At 40.2% G+C, this 19490-nt stretch overlaps 1 protein-coding gene across 1 annotated transcript in view; it reads left to right on the top strand.

Moving 5' to 3' along the window:
- Positions 1–19490, top strand: part of LRMDA (leucine rich melanocyte differentiation associated) — a 1324152-nt gene that overhangs the window by 737009 nt on the left and 567653 nt on the right. The window contains 2 exon segments of the mRNA XM_036736266.1: positions 5994–6120; positions 15879–16018. Of these exon segments, the coding sequence (XP_036592161.1) occupies positions 5994–6120; positions 15879–16018 (267 nt within the window).

The following is a 19490-nucleotide window of genomic DNA, read 5'->3' on the forward strand; positions in this document are numbered from 1 at the left end:
AAAAAAAAATAGATAAAGTAGTTTTGGAGAGTAACATGGGCAGCTAAGTGGTATGGTGGATATGACGCTAGGGCTGGAGTCAGGAAGACTTATCTTTGTGAGTTCAAATCTGGTCTGAGACACTTAGTAGCTATGTGATCCTGAGGAAGTGACTTAACCCTGTTTGCCTCAGTTTCCTTATCTGTCAAGTGAGTTTGAGGAGGAAATGGCAAACCACTGCAGTATCTTTGCCAAGAAAACACCAAATGGAGTCCTGAAGAGTTGGATATGATTGAAAAATGACTAAACAGGAATGAAAGTGAGGGAAGTGCCTAGCCCTTGATTAAAATGAATTGGTTCTCAGTTGCGGAGCTTGTTAACTAACTGTTTACCATGAGAAAATTAGTTTATTTCTCTGAGTCTTAGTTTCCTCATTCATACTATGAGTGTGTTGGAATAGATGACCTTTGATATTCCTCCTAGTTCTAATTATGATCCCCAGTTGCTGCCCTGAGGGGTTAGTCTCTCAAGGACCACAGGATCTTAGGTATAAAGGCTAGAAAGAACCTAAAAGATCATGGAGTCCAACCCCTTAATCTTACAGATGAGGAAACTGAGGTTTGGGGAGGGTGGGGAAATGTCTTAAAGTTATATGAGTATCAAATGGTAGAGATGGAATTTTAACCCAGCTCCCTTGACTCCAGATTCATCCCTCTTTTCCTGTACTCCTAAGAAGTAGCATCAAGGCCAGCTATTCAACAAAATAACCTGTCAGTCAAGGAGTTGACCAATACATATGTATTGAATACCTACTATGTGCAAAGTGCCAGTCCCAGGAAAAGAAGGAGAGTATTCAGAGTGCTTTACAATTATTGTCTTATTTTCTGAAATTATTTATTTCTAACATTCATTTCAAAAAATTTTTGAGTTCCAAATTCTCTTCCTCCAGCCCCTCTCCTACCCATTAAAAGGCTAGCAATGTATTGGTTATATGTGTGAAATCATGCAAAACACTTCCATAGTAGCCATTTTGAAAAAAAAAGTGAGAAAAATAAAGAAAGTGGAAAAACTATGCTTCCATTTGCATCCAGAGTTCATCAGTTCTCTTTCTGGAGGTAGACAGCATGTTTCATCATGAGTTCTTTGGAACCAGATCAACAGTTACTATTTTATTTTATCCTCACTATAACCATGGGACATAGGTGCTTTTCTTATCCCCACCTTACAGATGAGGAAACTGAAACAAAGCTTAAGTGACTTGTCCAGGGTCACACAGCTAGTAAGTGTCTGAGGCTGGATTTGAACTCAGATCTTCTTGATCTCAGCCTGGTGCTTTATCCAATATGCCATCTAATGAATATAAGATGGTGTTATCTTTGCAGTCTAGCTGGGGAAATAGGACTGATTCCTGTGAAGCAGTGAGAGAATGATGGAGGGCTGAGCTTTGTAGTCCAAGAAGAGTTCAGAGGGGAGAGAGACCAGCATGGGCTCCTTCCATTAAGGTTCCTATGGCCCCCTGGTTTTCTCAAGATTTTTTATTTAGTTAAAAAATACGGCTTGTTTTTGTTTTCTTGCGCTGTGTATTTGTTCTTATTCTCAGCAGCACAGATAGACTCATCTCCCTTTAACTTGTCTGGGCACAAATTAGGTTCAGGAGAGGCCTGAAGCATGTGTCCTTGGTACGTAGCAGCTAGCTGCCCCTTCTTCTTGCCTCCTCCCTGCATATGGCAAACAAATAGAAATAGCGCCAGTTTTTGTTGGCTGACTCTGGGCAAGAGGTCAAATTCTTCCCAGAAAAGACTTTTTAGGAGACGAATTTGTTGTTTCAGAACCAGGGAACCATGAGCTGGTTGAGTTTCGGCTGCTTCCCCCCCACCCTCCCCACCCCCACTCCCACCCGCCCCAGGCATCCTGCCCTGGCTGGTTTGTTTCTCCAAAGCTCAGTGTTCCTTCCAGTCAAAGGGGAAGGGGGTGCATCAGCTGCTCATCACCTTCCTTTAAACCCCTGCAAAAGATGGTGCCTGTCACTCTCCATTCTCCTAGGTCCTCACACAGTCAGTCTTCATTCTTGTCGAGGTAAAATTTGGGAGGAGTACCAAGTCAGCCCAGCTGCTGAGTGGAGGGGGCTAGAAGTGGGCAAGAAATGGTCTTCTCTCTCTACTCCTTGCATTGGAAATGGTCCCCTGGTGCCTGCTCCATGGCTGGCTCGCCTCTTCTCTGCGAAGAAGTCTTGTTGTCTGTTTAGTGTCTCTGTTTTTGTAGGCTAATGAGGGCAAAGTGGGAGCCACAGGCAATGATGCTGTGATATTAGCTGTGACAGGGAGCTTGATCATAATTATCTTAACGAGGATAGGGTTAATTACAGTGGAAACTTAAAAGTTCTCTCTGTTTGAATCAGCTGGAGCCGAATGCCTTGTGATGTTTTTGTCATTCTGATGTGACTCTGGAAATCACAGGCGAAGTCTCCTGGCAGCCGTTGGGGCTCCCGTGGGAGCCGAGCTGGAGCCCTGCGACAAGGTAACCGAGATGGTACCTGTGGGTGAGATAATGGGCAGCTTTTGTATCATTAGAGCGAGGAAGAAAGCAACCTGCCAATGTAGTTCAGCGCTGTTTATTAGATTTCCAGAGCAGCTCCACCTGCCTGATGCTGGGCCCTTCCATGATGACCAGCAAACCAATGGGCTGGCTTTGATTTCCTGAGTATGGTAGGCCCCCCTCCCCCAAGCTGGCCAGACCCAGACGGCCATGGTGATGAGCTCAAGCCCCCATCCCCAGCTGGAGCATTAAGTCTCTCCCATCACCATGCAAGGAAAGTAGCAGATAGGGAGGTGCCTCCCTCCCCCCATCCTCCGTGTAGTTCTCACTTTAGACCAAGCAAGAGTCAAAAAACATCAATCTTCTCTTAAACCAGCAAGCGAGTTCTTAAATATCGTCAATGGATGTATCGGGTGTGCATTTTGACATTAAGAACACTGACAATTGAGAAATTTTTTTCAGGGGGGTTGTTTCTTTATCTTCTGTCCTTCATCTACCTTCAGAGAAATTGTATGTACACACACATACATATGTATATAGTGCTGCACACACACATATGTATTGTAACTTATATACATATGTGTGTGCATATGATGTAACCTTGAAGCATTTTCTTTCCTACGTTTCCATTCAATAACATCCACCACCACACCTGAATATCACATTAAGGTATGTTAACCCAAAAGACCGACACAGACAGGGGGACCTCTGAGGCATCCTCCTTCCCAAAACTCCCAGGACCCACAGGCTTAAATGTGTTAATTGTCTCTCTGCTCCATCCAGGCTGCAACAATCTTGTCTTCCCCTCTCTGCCCCCCTCCCTCACCCTCCTTTCCCTGCCCCCAGTCCCCAGGCTCGGAATTTAGCTGATTAAATCACTAAGCTCGAACTGCGCTGATGACATGAAAACAACAATTAATAAGCAACCCCCCATGTAACACAGCTCCCTTTTAACTGAGCAGCTAATAACATTACATGGCAAAAAAGCTCCAAACCAGACAGGTGTAAAGGGATTTGAGTCTAATTTTGCCAACCCCTCCCGGAAAGCCCTGGACTCTATTGTGCTTGTCCTGCCCGGGCTCTGGGGGAAGAATGGCTGTTTCACCAGGCAACTCCCTCTAGTGTTCCTGGGGCTTTGTCCCTCTGCACGCTCTGTCATCTTGTTTTATGCTCCCCTGCAGTACTTTGGGGTCCATCTTTCATCTCCTCGCCAGTTGCCGATTCTCATGATAAGAGTATTATATTTGCATAACATAACTCAGGGACAATGTGTATTTTGCCGCTGACATTGACCAGAGCCCGACTGATGTTTCTGCACAAAGGACTTATTAGCGTCCCATAAGGCTCGGTGGCGCTGACAGGGAGGTGGCCTGAACTCCCCTTGGCCAGCAGAGGCCTAATGCTGAAAAGGGAGCGTCAGAGATTATCCCTGATTAACCACTGATGGAGAGAGCCAGCAGGACCCGAGGGAGCGCTGGAGATGGGCTCACTGGGAGAGGTTGGCCCAGCCTGGTCCAGCCTAGCCCATTCTGATGAATCGGCTGGGCCTTTCCCTTTGGGTCCCTGTGTTGGGAGAACAAGAGCAGAGTGCTTTGCAAAGATCTGAAACCTCACTTGGCTAGCATTTTGCAAGTTTTGATTTTTCCTTTTTGGGCAAGAAGCAACACAGGTTTTGATTGTGGGGAAGTTGGCAGTAAATGATGCACGGTCTGACTCTCTGGGTGAGGCTATCGCAGCATCATAGACGGAGAATTAGAAGGGAGCTCCAACTTTGTCCAGTCTCACCCTCTCATTCTATCAATGAAGAAATGAAACCTAAAAGGTCCCATAAGAAAGAAAGTGGCCTTACTTAATGGTCAAGCTTGTCATTTCACAAGTGAGGAAAGTGGGTCAAATTACAGATGTGGAAACTGAGGCCAGCAGTGCCAGGATTTGAACCTGGGTCTTGTAACTCTAAAGTCTGCTCTCTTTCTGCATCAATAGCTAACAGTTTGGGGGCTATAATTGCGTGGCAGCGTGGAAGCTATAAACCCTGGGGACTTTGTGGGTATTAATTACTACTGGACAACTTGTGTGAAATCTCAGATTCTGGGGTTTGGTACTGCTTCCGGCCCAGGGTCCTTATTCATTACTGGGAAAATCCTCTATGCAAAGAGGTACACGTGTGTTCATGTGGGAAGACCTCCTTAGTGTAAGCGGCCTCAGAAAATGACTAAAGAGTACAGACTGCATCTGCCTTATTCATCACGTTTTATAAAACAGCCAGGAGATACAATGATAATCTTCCCTCTGGTCGGCATAGTGCATCAGCTGTCAGGCTGTGCCATCTCAGCATATCTCTAGGAGTCTGGTAAGTGAATGAGCTGTGAATATGGGTCTGTGTGTAAGGTCCCCATATCAGGCAGCCTTCTTTGATTAATGTGTGTGCATGTGTGTGCGTGTGTGCGAGTGTGCGCGCGCGCCCGGGCGCGTGCAGCTGCAACCTCCCCCCCCCCCAACTAAACTAGTAAAATAAGAGTTAACTTTCAACTCTTATGTAAAAGCTTATTCCCTTTTTGGTTTGGCTTTTTTTTTTTTTTGAGTTGGCTGATTAATTCCCACAGATCTCTGTTTATTAACAGCTTCAAGAGCCACATTTTGGGGTTCTAAACTTTTTTAGAGAGAGAGGGAGAAATCTGCTTTCTATTAATTGAAACTCCAGCTGACACCAGGAAAGACCACTCACTTTAAAGAGTTTCACCCCTACCTCCCCTCCTCAATACCCCCCCCCACTTCCCATTCCTACCCCCAACATCTCAGACTGGAGTGATTCTGCAATCCTGCAGGGGCCTGGCATCTAAAGCGAGACACTGGGCCAGAGCAAATGAAGTGATGATTAAAACAAAAACACAACAGAAGGAGAGGCAAAAAGAGGAGAGGGGGATGGGATGGGGTGGGGAGTGAAAAGAAGGCGAAGGGGAGCCCTCCCTACCATTTCCTATGATTGTACGGAGGAGAACTGCTCGGCAATGATAGCTGAAGTTGTATTTATTATTGTTAGAGGGGTATGATATTTCTGGGCAGGAATGATGGATGACAACTTAGATTTGTGTCCAGGGAATGAAGGTGAACTGTGACAGAGTTATTTATCTTGGGAATGGAGGTTAGGGTCAGGCGAGGCTGGGTGCCTGAAGGCACAAGACATTGACAAATTTATCCTGCAGGCCGTATCTGAAGGCCTTTGTTTGGGATTCTGGCTACTCACTAAGTGACCCTCATCCTTCATGCTGGCAATGCGTGAAGGATGTGGTGAGGTGCCAGAGGGGGCCCCCCCTGCTCCCCCACTCCCTCTACTAATTCTTGTCATTCACTCGCCTGACAGGCACCAAGCCCAAACTATTCCCAGTCCTGAAAGGGAAGGTTAAAATATTTATTTCGGCTCATAATGGCCTCTCTGATTTAGTGGCGGATCATTTTTCCTGGTGCCTTTGTCACTACAGGTCACTGGAAGGACTGAGCGCATTCACCAGGCTGGAGGAACTGATCTTGGACAACAACCTTCTTGGAAACGACCTTGCGTTGCCAGGGCTACCCAGGCTCCATACCTTAACGCTCAACAAGAACCAAATATCCTTTGCACTACTGTCTACCCCTCGTCCAACCTCCCCCCCCAAAAAAATGCCTTCGAAATGTCAGATGGGTTTTATGTGTCAGCTAAATTAAAGTATGTGAAATACGGGCCACGGGCAGACAAAGCGTTCTGTCTCTTGGCACTCGGGACACTTCAGAGTAATTTATTATAGGTCATTCATAAATGAAATGCACCATTATATCTTCCTGTTGCTCCATTTTAGTGTGGGGGATCTAAGTTATGGCTGTGGAGAAATCTTTTTAATAGATAAAAATACAGAAAGAAAATAATGTCACACTGCACAGTTGGAAGGAGAAGCTGGGATGTTTGCTTAGGGATGTGTCGCAGGGCGACCTCTGGTGGCGCATGCTGGGGAGTGACACAGAGCAACTTTTCCCTGCCTTTGGTTCCTGGGGGCTTTTCCCAGCATGAGGAAGGTGGGGTGGGGAGCAGACTGCAGAGGGGCTGGACCAAGAAAGAGGACTTCAGAGGAGAAGGAGCCCTTGATGGTGAAGCTGTCCTGTCTCCCCCGGGGGTGTCTGGGAGTAGAGCCGGTTAAAGCCAACTTTGCTTGATGTCTGATGTTCTCCTATGAAATGAAACTCTCCCAGCTAGGGATGTGGTCTGGAAACCTTAGAATCTGAGCTCAGATGGAGAGAGTGACAGGAAGTCAGAAAATCCACTGCTCCCGTGGCCCTGCTTATCATCTTATGCCTGAAGACCATAGAATGGAGTGGTTTAGAGGTGGGAAAAAAATGAAACAAAGCAAAACATAGAATATCTAGGCTAATCTCTGCATTTTACGTAGAAGGAAACTGAAGCATGAGGCAGTCAAGTGTCTTCCCCAAGATCACAGTTGTTTGCTAGTGTCTTGTAGCCTTCTATTTCTTTTCCCCCACTATTTTTTCAACCACATTTTTTTAGCCTTTGTTTTTACTTCATTTTATATATTTTTTTTTTCAGTATTTGAGGTCGTTGACTACCCTTATACTTTCATAGATCCAAGATCTCCTCAGTGTGGGTATTCCCTACCCTGATGCAAATTGCAGCCTATTCTTATTTTCCCATCCTTTGTATCGCTTGTCTATGCCCTACAAAAATTTTCACAGAGGATCTGCCCAGTGTGCAGGAGACCTGCTAGTAGGTCTTTTAATATTTCATAGGTACAAATGCAACAATGTTCATCATATTATCAATTACCTCTTGGGATAATAGATTTAAAGTTGGAAGGATCCTCACAGTTGATCTAATCCAACCGTCTTCTTTTATGAATGAGGAAGAGAGCCCAAAGTGGGTAAAGGATTTACCCAAGGCCATAGTGGATATGATGGGATTTTAACCCTAAGCCTCTTATTCTGAATCTAGGGCTTCTTCCAGTATGCCCTTTTTGGATGGAGCTGTTTATGTTACATTTTACTCGCAAGTCGTCATTGTTTTATATCCCCAGAATTTAGCACAGTGCCTGGCACATAGTAGGTACTTAATAAATGTTTATTAAATTGGATTGTTGGATGACTGGAATTTTGATTCATCTGAGATTGTGGTGTTCCATGATGCACTGCAGGTAGGCTTTTGTGTTAGAGAGCACTATGTGATAATTGAAAGTGCTACCCTTCTCCTTTTCAAATTTGGAACTAGTTTATTCATCTGAAATGCCTATATGAGATATGGGTCAGGGGACTTTCTATTGAACCACATTTTATAACTTGGGAAATATTCATGATTCATCCACTTATTTTTCCTGTGTGGATGGCTTAGAATGATCTCTTTTGTGAATGGCCAAGGAACTTACTGAAGTGGTCCTGTTGTCTTCCAATCAGCCCCATTTCACCCAAAACAGAAACATCTCACCATGTGGCTCTTCTGTTTGAACTACGTGTGCATTGTCCTCCATGACACTAGTGAATACCAGTGATGAAATTTGGTTCCCTGCTTCATGCCTCACTTGATTCAGAAAATCATAAAATTGTTAAAAACAATGAAACTGTGTTGTAACTGTCAAGGAATCTTTTATGATCATAGGAGCACACAAGGGTGTTGATATAGATCTAGATGTAAGGGACCATTTGGTCCAACCCCCCTCATTTTATAGATGAGGAAATGGAGGCTTGAGAAATTTAAAGGACTTGCCTAACCTCACACTAGTCATCTGAATCAGGGAGGTTTGTGCTCTAAAGTTAGTTCTCCTTCCTCTACCATGCTGATCTTAATATATGCATGAGGCTATAATTGGCTCCACTGAGTCAAATTTTAAAAATTCCATAAACTACTAATATTAATAATTCTACTCAGTCAACTATCTGACTAGGAAGATATGATCTGCTATAGAGAACCTGCCTGTTCCCTTTTCATATATTCTTCAAGGATACCCTTCACATATATATGGACTTTTCTCATAATAGAAAGGAGAAAAGTGGTGTATGGATAGTAGGTGGGGATATCTGCTTAGTTCCTTTTTGGGGGGTATAACATTAACTATGGTTTTCTATGTTTTTTGAATCTTCCCATTTTTGAAATATCTTGAACCTGGATTTCCCAAAACCTTTAACGTTGTGTCACCTCAAGCACATATTTCTGTTATGTGTATTTGGGCAGACCCAGAATCTCTTCTTGAATCTATATTAAGTATTGCTCCCAATGACCATTTCCTCTTATAATGCATTGGGCACTGGGCTATGATAATACATATATGATGCTTCCACTGTCATTAATGATGAGAATAGATTGTCATAATAATGGTGACAAATTTGTTCCATATCACATCAATTTGTTATCTTCCTTTCTCTGTGAAACTTATAGGGAGATTAAGTAAATAAATGTTTGCACCTGGATTCAAAAAAATCAAGTCCACAAATACAAGATAGAGAATGCATAGATCAATCAATCAGTAAACATTTATTAAGTCCCTACTATGTGCCAGGCACTGTGCTAAACACTGGGGGTACAAAAAAGGCAAAAAAATAGTACCTGCCTGCCCTCAAGGAGCTCACAATCTAATGGATAGATAGATAGCAGCATGGCACAATGGTTAGAAGGCTGTCCTTGGAGTCAGAACTACCTTGGTTTAAGTCTTGTTTTTGATACAAAATAACTGTGTGACCATAGGTAAGTCACATAAGTCCACAGTGTCTGAAGTGACTGTCCAAGTGTGCTAGTTACAGACAAGCTGTTGATCTGCATTGTTGGAAGGAATTTTCATGCTAGAAGTATGCCAGATACATGCACACATGCATGTGTTAACATGTGTCTTCTTTATCATATCTCCCAGGGCTATCCTTCCAATTTGCACTTGAAGGTTGGGTACCTTGAGGACAATCTACCTAAGGTTCATGGTAGTCTTTAGGTTCTACAACTGGTGCACTCACCTTTAATAGTCAGCTAGTAGATACAAAGAGTAGCTATAATACGTTTTTCCCATAAACCTGGAACATACTCTACCATAACATCAGTGTAAAGAATAGTCATACACATAGAGTATACTTGTAGTAAGAGACAGATAGGGAGCACATGTGACTAAGGCAACTGATTCTTCTGCTACTAAAGGACCCCAGTGGCCTTTCTCTTTTCATAGTGTCCTCATACTGATCCCCAATGGATTCAGTGCCTCTTTTGAGTAGGTCACTATGTTTTGGGCTTTTTCCTCTCTATAATGGAATTCCCAACTGCTAGGGCTAATTCTCTTTCAAATCCATAGCTGGATTTTTCTCTCTGCTGCCAGGGTCTCTTTAAGGCTGCCCTTGCCTCAATTCATTTCCACTCAGGTCCTTCTGGGGTGTACTGTCTCTTATTGAGTGGGTAGCTCTGGCTATAGAGTACTACACGTGATGTGGGAAGAAGATAAGAGAAATTCTACCCACTCTCTACTTATTTATTATCTGGAAGAAGCTTGAGAGGAAAGGCAAAGAGTGATCCCTTCTTAAGAGTTCATGACTTGATAGGTAGCTCTCTTCTCTTCTGCCATGGGTCACAATCCTCAGAATTCTCCTCAGCTGACTCCAGAGTTGGCAAGCTTGATTTTCAAGGGTCATGAGGGGAGTGGGCTATATTTGGCCAACCAATGGCAAGCTGCTCTCCTTTCTCATCAAGCTTGCTTCAAGAACTTTTTACTCCTTCCAAAGGAGATAACAAAGACTTAAAACCCTTATTTATACTACATTATCTTAACACCCCTCTGTCAGTATTCTCTGCCCTTTACTTTCTGTGATTGGAGGGGAGGGAGGAATCAATTAATTAGAAGGTCTTTATGAACTACCCACATTAACTAATATTCTGTGTGTTATTTTGAAGGGAGAGTGAGGGAGGTAGGAAAGGAGAAACAAGGTGAGGGTAGGAGAGGTAGCAGAAGGAAGAGAGAGAAAGAACAAAAATTCGTAGAAGATACAAAGTTTAAACAATTAAAAACAGAACAAAGAAAATAAAGTTGTCCTTAGGAAAAAGTCAAGAAAATTATAAACAAAAGAAGTTGGAGGAAGAAGAAAGGAGAAGGAAGTTTCAACTAGCCACTTAACTGAGAAGAGATAAAGATATTAGGGAAGAAATAGACATATAAATAAAGGAAAATAAATCAACATTTAAAATAATAACCCCAAACTAGGGAAAAGCTTGACAAATGGGTGATAGGGAGGGGAAAAGAGCCTGTGGGAATAGGGTTGCATAAAATACTTTAAAGAAAAATAACTATAGGGACAAAATGCTGACTTAAAAGAGGAAGGGGAGAAATGATACATAAAAACACTATTAGAGAAAGAAATGGAAGGGGGTTTAAAACAAACCTAATTCTGATAACTTTAAATGTAACTAGACAGAAGAGTTCAATAAAACAAAAGAGAGTTGCAGACTGGATAAGAAAGCAAAACATTGTGATCCTTGTTTATAAGAAATACATCTTAAAGAAATAAAATTGCATTGAATAAAGATGAGAGACTGAAAAATATTATCCTTCATGTAATTAAAATAGCAGTAATTTCAGTCATGCTATCAAATAAAGCAAAAAGTAAAGATTCACAATATCAGTAAAAATACCAAACAAATGACAATGAACAAATATTCATGAAGTGGCAGTTATTAACTAAATTAATGAAGGGAAAAGTGACCGAATTGCAAAAAAAAAAAAAACATAGTAACACACCAGCGTTAGGAAATTTTAGTGATCTTCTCAGCATTAGATCTAAAAGAAAGATAAACAAAAGAAAAAAATCTGGAGAAATTAGATCTAAAAGATTAATGTTTTTTTTTCTGGATGGGACCACTAAAGAATATACATATAACTCAGTACCACATCTCATTTTTACGACAATAAACCATATATTAAGGCCCAGAGAAGTTGCAAATAAATCTTCATGATCTTTTAAAGATCATTAACAGTGGCTCAGGAATCATATCTATCATTTCTTTTAACTGGTAGCTTATTTTAGCTAGGTCACATGAAATCAAGGAAAGCTAGTTGTACTTTTTTGATATTCTCATTTATCTTGGCTATCGATGCTCTATTAACCTTGTTATTTCTTCTTGCCATCCAAAGACTAAGTTTTTTTGCAGAGAAAATAGAAGCAAAGTAATAGGGTAGCTTTTTCCTCTCTCTCTCATTAGTTATATTTCATGTACCCCAGCAGTGGCTCAATCTTTCTTTGCTGTTTCCTTTTTCCTCAATGTAGCCGAAAATAATTTTATTGTTCTTAGTTTTCTTCATCAGTCTCAGTTTTCTGAACTTTAGAATTTCTGACACTTCATAGAGAATGATGTCACTTTAAAAAATGAATATGCTTACCTGTCTTTGCTTCTACCTTCTGTACATGTCTACTTAAAATTCAAGTTGTTTGGTTAGTTCTCTATATATCAATATTAGTTTCTAGACAATCTCCCATTTTCCTTCTCATTGAAATTGTTTTTCTTTGTATCTTCAGAATTTCTTTGTCATCACCATCCATTTCTTCTGGGCTGACATTCTCTGTAGAAAAGTAGTGAATGAGAGCTCAAGTACTCTGAATCCTTGAAAATCTACTCCCTTGATATAGAGGGTGCATTCTTCTGTCTTCCTGGCATGAAGGGAATTATGATGCTGGAGTAAAAGATGCAATTTAGTTTATTAATGGTTAATAGTCAAATCAAGTTAACGAGCATTTATCAAGTGCTTACTATATACCAGTTACTGTGCAAAGTGCTAGGAAAACAAAGATTTAACCTGATGCCTATTGGAGCATAGCAGAAAGGTTGGGTGCTCAAAAGCTTTGGTAGAGAGGACATGCAACCCAAGGCATGGAAAGATTCTGTCTTGTATTAGTGAAGGGAGTATGTATGCCTGGTCCATCATAAATAGTATATCCTTCATAAATAAACTCCTATACACACACACATATAGATACATACACACATATATAAACACATGCACTACATACATACACATAGAAATAGAAATATGTATATATAACATTTTTTCCTCACCTGGCCCCAAGCTCAACCATTACTTTCATATGTAAACCTTCCAGTAATGTTATATAGCATAATTCAAACTAACTTTTAGCCTAATATCGCCACAGGGTGTAATTATCAGTAATGAGGAGTTAGTGTTAACAAGGGATCAACACTCATTAACTTTCAATGATTGAGTCAAATGGAATAATACTATTGAAGAATCAAAACATGGCCATGTTCTTGCAGGATTTAAATAACAAGGGCCTGGAGACAGTTCAAGGCAGTTCTGGCAGGAGCCAACAATAAAAGAAAAACCTAGCTCTTGAGAGGGAATCTCTGGGGATAGGGGCAGGCAAGAGAGAATTCCTTCCTTCTCCATTGGCCATGGCATCTAGCCACAGATTTACTTGCTCAGAATGAGACACTCTATTTAACAGTGGGAAAGTCAGTTTGAGAGATTTCAAGGCACATGTGAAGGAATAAAGACAACTACTCTCCAGACACAGACACATAGAAGTAGTCACTTGAACCTAGAAACAGGCTTGAATAGCAGAGTCCCTGGCAGCATAGAAAAGAGCCAATTGAACATTCAGGAGACAACTAGTCTTGGCAATTGAGAAGTGAGTTGGGAAGAACAGATCCCTAGAGCCTACCTGAAGGACTTGTCCAGGAGATATATTATGCATAAGGGAGAACTTTGAGAGGACTTCATGAAGAGAGAAAGGACTTCGAGGCCTGGTGTTAGTAGAAGGATAAATAGCCTTGGCCACAGGTGTTTGTTACTTTTAAGGTAACAAAGTGAGTAGAAATCATGAGTGGTAAGGCAAAAAAGCAAAGATGCAGAGCCTGTGTTTCAGGCCAAGAACAAAAAAAGCAGAACACTTTATTTGTTTACTTCGTTTCTTAACAATGCTAATAGGATTCTTGAAGTATTCCTGATGTTTCAACTACTTAAAATTATTAAAGTTTCTCTAGCTCAGTGATCTCACCCATACTTCTCAAGTCTCAGCTTTCCGAAAGACCACATTCTAAATCTCTACATCTGCTCCTTTTGACATCATCTATTAAATTCGGCTCAACAGGCATTTATTAAGCCCTTTGATATGTAAGTGTGGAGATAAAGACAAAAATGAATTAAAAAGTCCCCATTTTCAAAAAGTTTATATCCTACAGGGTAAAATAGCATGTAAACATATAATTGAGGTGGGAGAGAACACTAACCTGGAAGGATCAAGAAAGGCCTTCTATTGAGGGTGCTGCCTCAGCTGAACCTTGAAGGAATTATGATGTTAGAGTAAAATATGCATTTTAATTTATTTATAGATTCTAAGTGGTGGAAGTGAGGAAGGAGTGCATTCCAGGCATTGGGAAGTAGACAGTTCTAGGTAGAAAAGGAGAGGATGGAATACTGAGGTCAGAGAACAGTAAGTAGACCAGTGTATCTGGGATAGAGACCACGTAAAGAGGAGAGATAGGACATAAATCTTGAAAGGCAGGCTGCTGTCAGATTGCACAGGGTTTTAAATACCAAGCTAGGAAAATTTTATTTTATCCTGCAGGCAGATAAATGATATCATTGACTTGTGCTTTAGGAAGATTGGTTTTGCAGGTTTTGCAGGATGAATGAATCAGAGAAGAGAGAGACTGGAAACCCAGAGTTCAATTGGGAGGCTGCTACATTGATTAAGGTGGGAGATGATGAAGGTTTGAGCTAGGGTAGTAATTGTAAGAGGAATGAGTGGGGAAAAAGGGATGGAGATAGAATGTACATCTACACACACACACACACACACACACACACACACACACACACACGATCCCTGATATTAGATGTTGTAGGTGAGGGAGAAGTAATGGTTATCCCAGCTGGAGGGAATAAGGAGATATAGGCAGGTGATACGCCCCATGTCTTCCATTCCTTCCCATCATTTTTTTGGCTATTCTTGCTCATGAGAATGTCATATTATGAAAACTTCCATCTTCAGTTTTATTTTCCTTTTCCCATACTTTGGCTCTGGATATAGGTAATGTTAGGAAAGGGCAAATAATGAAATATGCATTTGTTGTTCTGTCATTTCAGTCATGACCCAATTTGGGGTTTTATTGGTAAAGATACTGGCGTGGTTTTCCATTTCCTTCTATAGATCATTTTACAGATGAGGAAACTGAGGCAAAAAGGGTTAAGTGACTTGCCCAGGCTCACATAGCTAGTAAATGTCTGAGGTCAGATTTGAACTCAGATCTTCCTGACTCCGGGCCCACCTTTCTGTGGGCCACCTAGCTGCCCCTCAAAATATGTGTCCTGTCTCTGAAATAATTTATTTTTTGATCCTCAGTATGTTGAGAGACTTACCTCAGCGATACACATACAATAGTAAAGGATGTCACTGAAAGACCCATGTAGCAATTGTTGGTGGTAACTGCCTACTTGCTCCCAAATACTTTGCCATTTTTCTACTTTCTTCCTGTCCTTTCTCTTTTTCATATCTTGTGATAGTCTATTCCTCACAATGTTAGGCACATAGGTGGAAATGGTGTTTATTAGCACTTAATATGGCATCCTAGGTACCATGCCAAGTACTTGGGATACAAAGAAAACTTCTCAATGACTAAACATGGCTTGATCTCATCAGCTGTCTTTGCCCCTCCCTGCTCCTTACCTCTTGTTTATCTCCTGCCTATGCCCTACCTGCGGTGGGCAACCTGTGGCCTTGAGGTTGCCTGTGGCCCTCTAGGTCCTCAAGTGCAGCCCTTTGACTGAATCCAAATTTCACAGAACAAATCAGGGTTCCCCACCCCTGCCTATAGCTGCCATAGGTACCTATGGGTATTTTTTAGCACCTGTGGAGACCATCAGAACTAAAGAAGCAACATCACATTGCATAGTCTGATAATTGAGTATTATTTTACTGGAGGGAAAAACAAAGTTTTGGTGGGTACGTGTTGAGGTGATAGAAATGACAGTCCAAACGTGGATGTTATCATGATGAGAGAAGAGAGGCTGATCCTTACCTCTCTCTGGGAGTTGAGGAAGGGAATACAGGCCTAGAAGAGGGTTGCAACAGTGAGGGAAGACCCTGGAGGTAGGGGTTGGGTATTGGACCATGTTTTGGTACGAGAGAGGAACAGATATGGTAGTAACCATAGAGAGATTATGGTGTGCAGATGATGGCACCCTGAAACAAAGCTCTAGTCACCTTGTTCTGGTTATAGCTCTGATATCTATTTTCCTGATATCTCTATGGTGAATCCTGACACTTTCCTGCTGTGTATGTTGGTTGAGAGTGGTATAGCAAATTGTGACTTTCTCCTTCCTGGTCTAGGATCCTTAATTCTTTGACACATCACAGATTTGGAGGGGCTGCTGGACCATTTGGCGAAAGTAACACCTGCCCTGGAGTATCTCAGCCTGTTAGGCAATATGGCTTGTCCCAATGAGCTGGTCAGCTTGGAAAAGGATGAAGATGACTATAAGAGATACAGGTAATACTCTGGGGACCCCAGGATAGAGGATTAGGAAAACAATGTCTTTCCAGAACTACTGTTGACCTGTGGGTTGTATATATATGAGATTTTGTAAATTGTTGTTAAATTGTTAATATTCCCAATAGGTTAATATTCCTAGTAGGTTAAAGGGCTGCCATAGATGAGAACCAGTTGAATAAAATTGAATTAAGCTAAGGAAGATAGGAATCCATTGAAATTTCCTGATAGTAAGCACTTTTTGTATAGACATTGTGATGTAGTAGAGTGTACTGTCTTGAGATCAGGAACAATATGGTTCAAATCCCACCAACGACCCTCTTTAGCACTGTCAGACTGGACAAATCCCTTGACCTCCCTCAGCCTCAAGAAGTTCCCTTGGACTTATTTACAAAGTCAAAGATGTGGGAACCTGCATTGGTAAGAGTTCCGTTACTCCCACAATAGACCTTTGCATAATTCCATCAAGTTGGTTTTTTATAATTATTTTAAAATAATCTTCTAGGCTCATGGTGATGGGGGAAATGGTTTTTGGTGAGTTTCTCTGAACTCCAATAGCAATTCTGGCCTTTATCACAGAGTCTAGCATTTAATTATATGTGCCTCTGACTGCTTCATGTATATTTGTACAATTTCTGATTTAGAATAGAGGCTCCTTAATGGCAGGGCCATGATAACTTTCTTCTTCTTCTTCTTCTTCTTCTTCTTCTTCTTCTTCTTCTTCTTCTTCTTCTTCTTCTTCTTCTTCTTCTTCTTCGTCTTCGTCTTCTTCTTCGTCTTCTTCATCTTTGTCTTCGTTGTCATCATCTTATCGTATTCCTCCTCCTTTTCCTCCTCTTCTTCCTCTTCCTCCTTCTCTTCCTCCTTCTCCTCTTCCCTCTCCTTTTTTGTGCACCTGGAACATTCAATAAATACTTGATTGTCTGATTGAATTGCCTTGTAGCTTCCTGCCTTTCCCAATCCAGTAGTTTGTAGATAAAAGACAGATTTTTCTGAAATTAACCAATTGGATGATTGAAATACCTTCTTCCTGGTATTCCCCCAAAACAAAACAACCTAAGAAGGCTTTGGGGGTGAGAGTGTCATTTTAATAGCTCAAAATAAGTAAAAGAGAGAATTGAAGTGAGTTTCAACAGATTTGTAGAGACTTTAGAGATCATCTATCATCCTCTTTTACAACAGCTTATATTTATTTTAATTTTTAAATGTTTTATTTAAGCTTTTTGCTTTTTGAAATGACTGTCATTCTTGAATATCAAAATCCTACCAGACTCCAATGGAACTAAACCTTGTTTTATGATGAAGAAAAAAAATGGTTAATAAAATCAAAGGAAATATTGACCGTGTCTAATAATGTATACAACATTTTGCCCAAGTAATCCCCTGCTTCTTTACCAGAAATAATAATAATAATATTAATAGCTAACATTTATGTGGTTCTTTAAGGTTTGCAAAGTGCTTTACATGTGTTAATTTGTTTGACCCTCAAAGTGTTTGGTACTATTATTACATACATTTTGCAGATGAGGAAAACAAGGCAGATAGAAGTTAAGTAATTTGCTCAGGGCCATACAGCTAATAAGTATCTATGGGTGGATTTGATCTTCCTGACTCACAGCCCTGTGCTCTATCTTCTACTCTTTCCACCTAGCTGTCCTGAAGAGGAAAGTATCTGTCATACTCCCCTTTTTTCCTCCAGGACTGTTATTGCTTTTTCAGTTATTCAGAGTTAGACTTCCTTTTAGTGATTTTTATCATTTATGTTGGTGGAGTCATAATGTAAATTGTTCTGTTTCTGCTTATTTCATTTTGTGTCATTTTATAAAAGTTTTCTTATTTTTCCCTGAATTTTTCATATTCATCATTTTTTACTACACAATATTTTATTACATTCATATACAGCATTTTGTTCAATCACTTCCCAAATGTTGGTTGTTCTTTTTGTTTCTACTTCTTATTTCTGCAAAAATTACTTCACTTGAATTTCCACACACACATACATGTACACACACACACACATTGTTCTTTTGGTTCCTACTTGTTTCCACAAAAACTGCTTCAATATACTATTTGCTCTCTCTTTTTTTGTTTTGTTTTGTTTCTTATTTCTCATGGTTCGTTCCATTGGTTATAATTCTTCTTTATAACATGACTAATGTGAAAATATATTTAATATGAATGTATATGTAGAACCTATATCAGATCACACGTCATCTTGGGGAGGAGGGAGGGGATGAAGGGGGAGAAAATTTAACACTCAAAAGCTTGGGGAACTGAATGTTGTAAACGAAAAATAAGTAAATTTTTAAAAAGTGCTTCAATGAAATATATACATATATGTATGTCTGTATGTGTATATTGTGTATGTGTGTATGTGTATATATATGCATATGTATACACATTCTATATAATATGTGTGTATGTATATACACATATATATATGATATATATGGATATAAAATTTTCTCTTTTTCCATCTTTGATCTCCTTCAAATTATGTGAAGTAGTGCAATCAGAAAGAAATGTTTAGTCACTTTTCTTGTATGATTCCCAATGGTTATCTAGAACAGTTGGACCAATTCACAGCTCCATTAGCATTGCATTAGGGTGCCTTTCTACAATCCTTCCACCACTATTTCCAGTTTTTGTCGTTGTTTTCAATTTGCAGAGTGTGAAGCAAAACATCGAAGTTATTTTAACTTGAATTCCCCTTATTATCAGTGATTTGGATATTTTCATGTCAACGTTAATAGTTTTCAATTAAAATAACTATTCCTATCTTTTGATATGAATCAAATTATGTTACTTATTGATTTTAAATATTTGTCTGAATTTCTTATATATTGGATATCAGATTTTATCAATGGTATTTTATCCAAATACTTTTTGTCACTTGATCATCTCTTTTTATTCTGTCAACATTAATTCATGCCAAAAGGGTTTTCAGCATTATGATTATATAATGAAAATTGTCAGTGTTGTCTTTTATGATCATCCCTTATCCTCTTAGTCATAGTTGTGAAAAATACTTCTATTCTCTTCTATTGCATTATCATCTAACTTTTTGTATTCATCTTCCTACTCCATTTGCAGTTTACTGTGATGTATGGTGTAAGAAGCTGTTCTAAACCTAATTTATGCCAATTTATTTTCCTAGCAGTCTTGTCAAGTAGAGAATCCTTCCCCCAAGAAGTTTAAGTTCTTGGGTTCATCAACCACTTGGAGGTTCCCTGACCAGGAATAGAATCCAAGACATAATATCCTTTCTCTCATAGATGAGGAAACTAAACCACAGAAAAGTTAGATGAATTGTTTCAGGTCACATGGCTGGTTATTTAAAGAGGCAGCAAGGGGAGAGTGTTTGAGTCAGGCTTTGAATGGATCCTTTAATATTTACTGTGTAACTATGGGTAAGTACTTAAGTTCAATGAGTCTTAGTTTCCTTATCTATAAAGTGAGGTTGATAATGATC

This window comes from Trichosurus vulpecula, chromosome 8, assembly GCF_011100635.1.
Source record: "Trichosurus vulpecula isolate mTriVul1 chromosome 8, mTriVul1.pri, whole genome shotgun sequence".
In the NCBI taxonomy this organism is placed as follows: Eukaryota; Metazoa; Chordata; class Mammalia; order Diprotodontia; family Phalangeridae; genus Trichosurus; species Trichosurus vulpecula.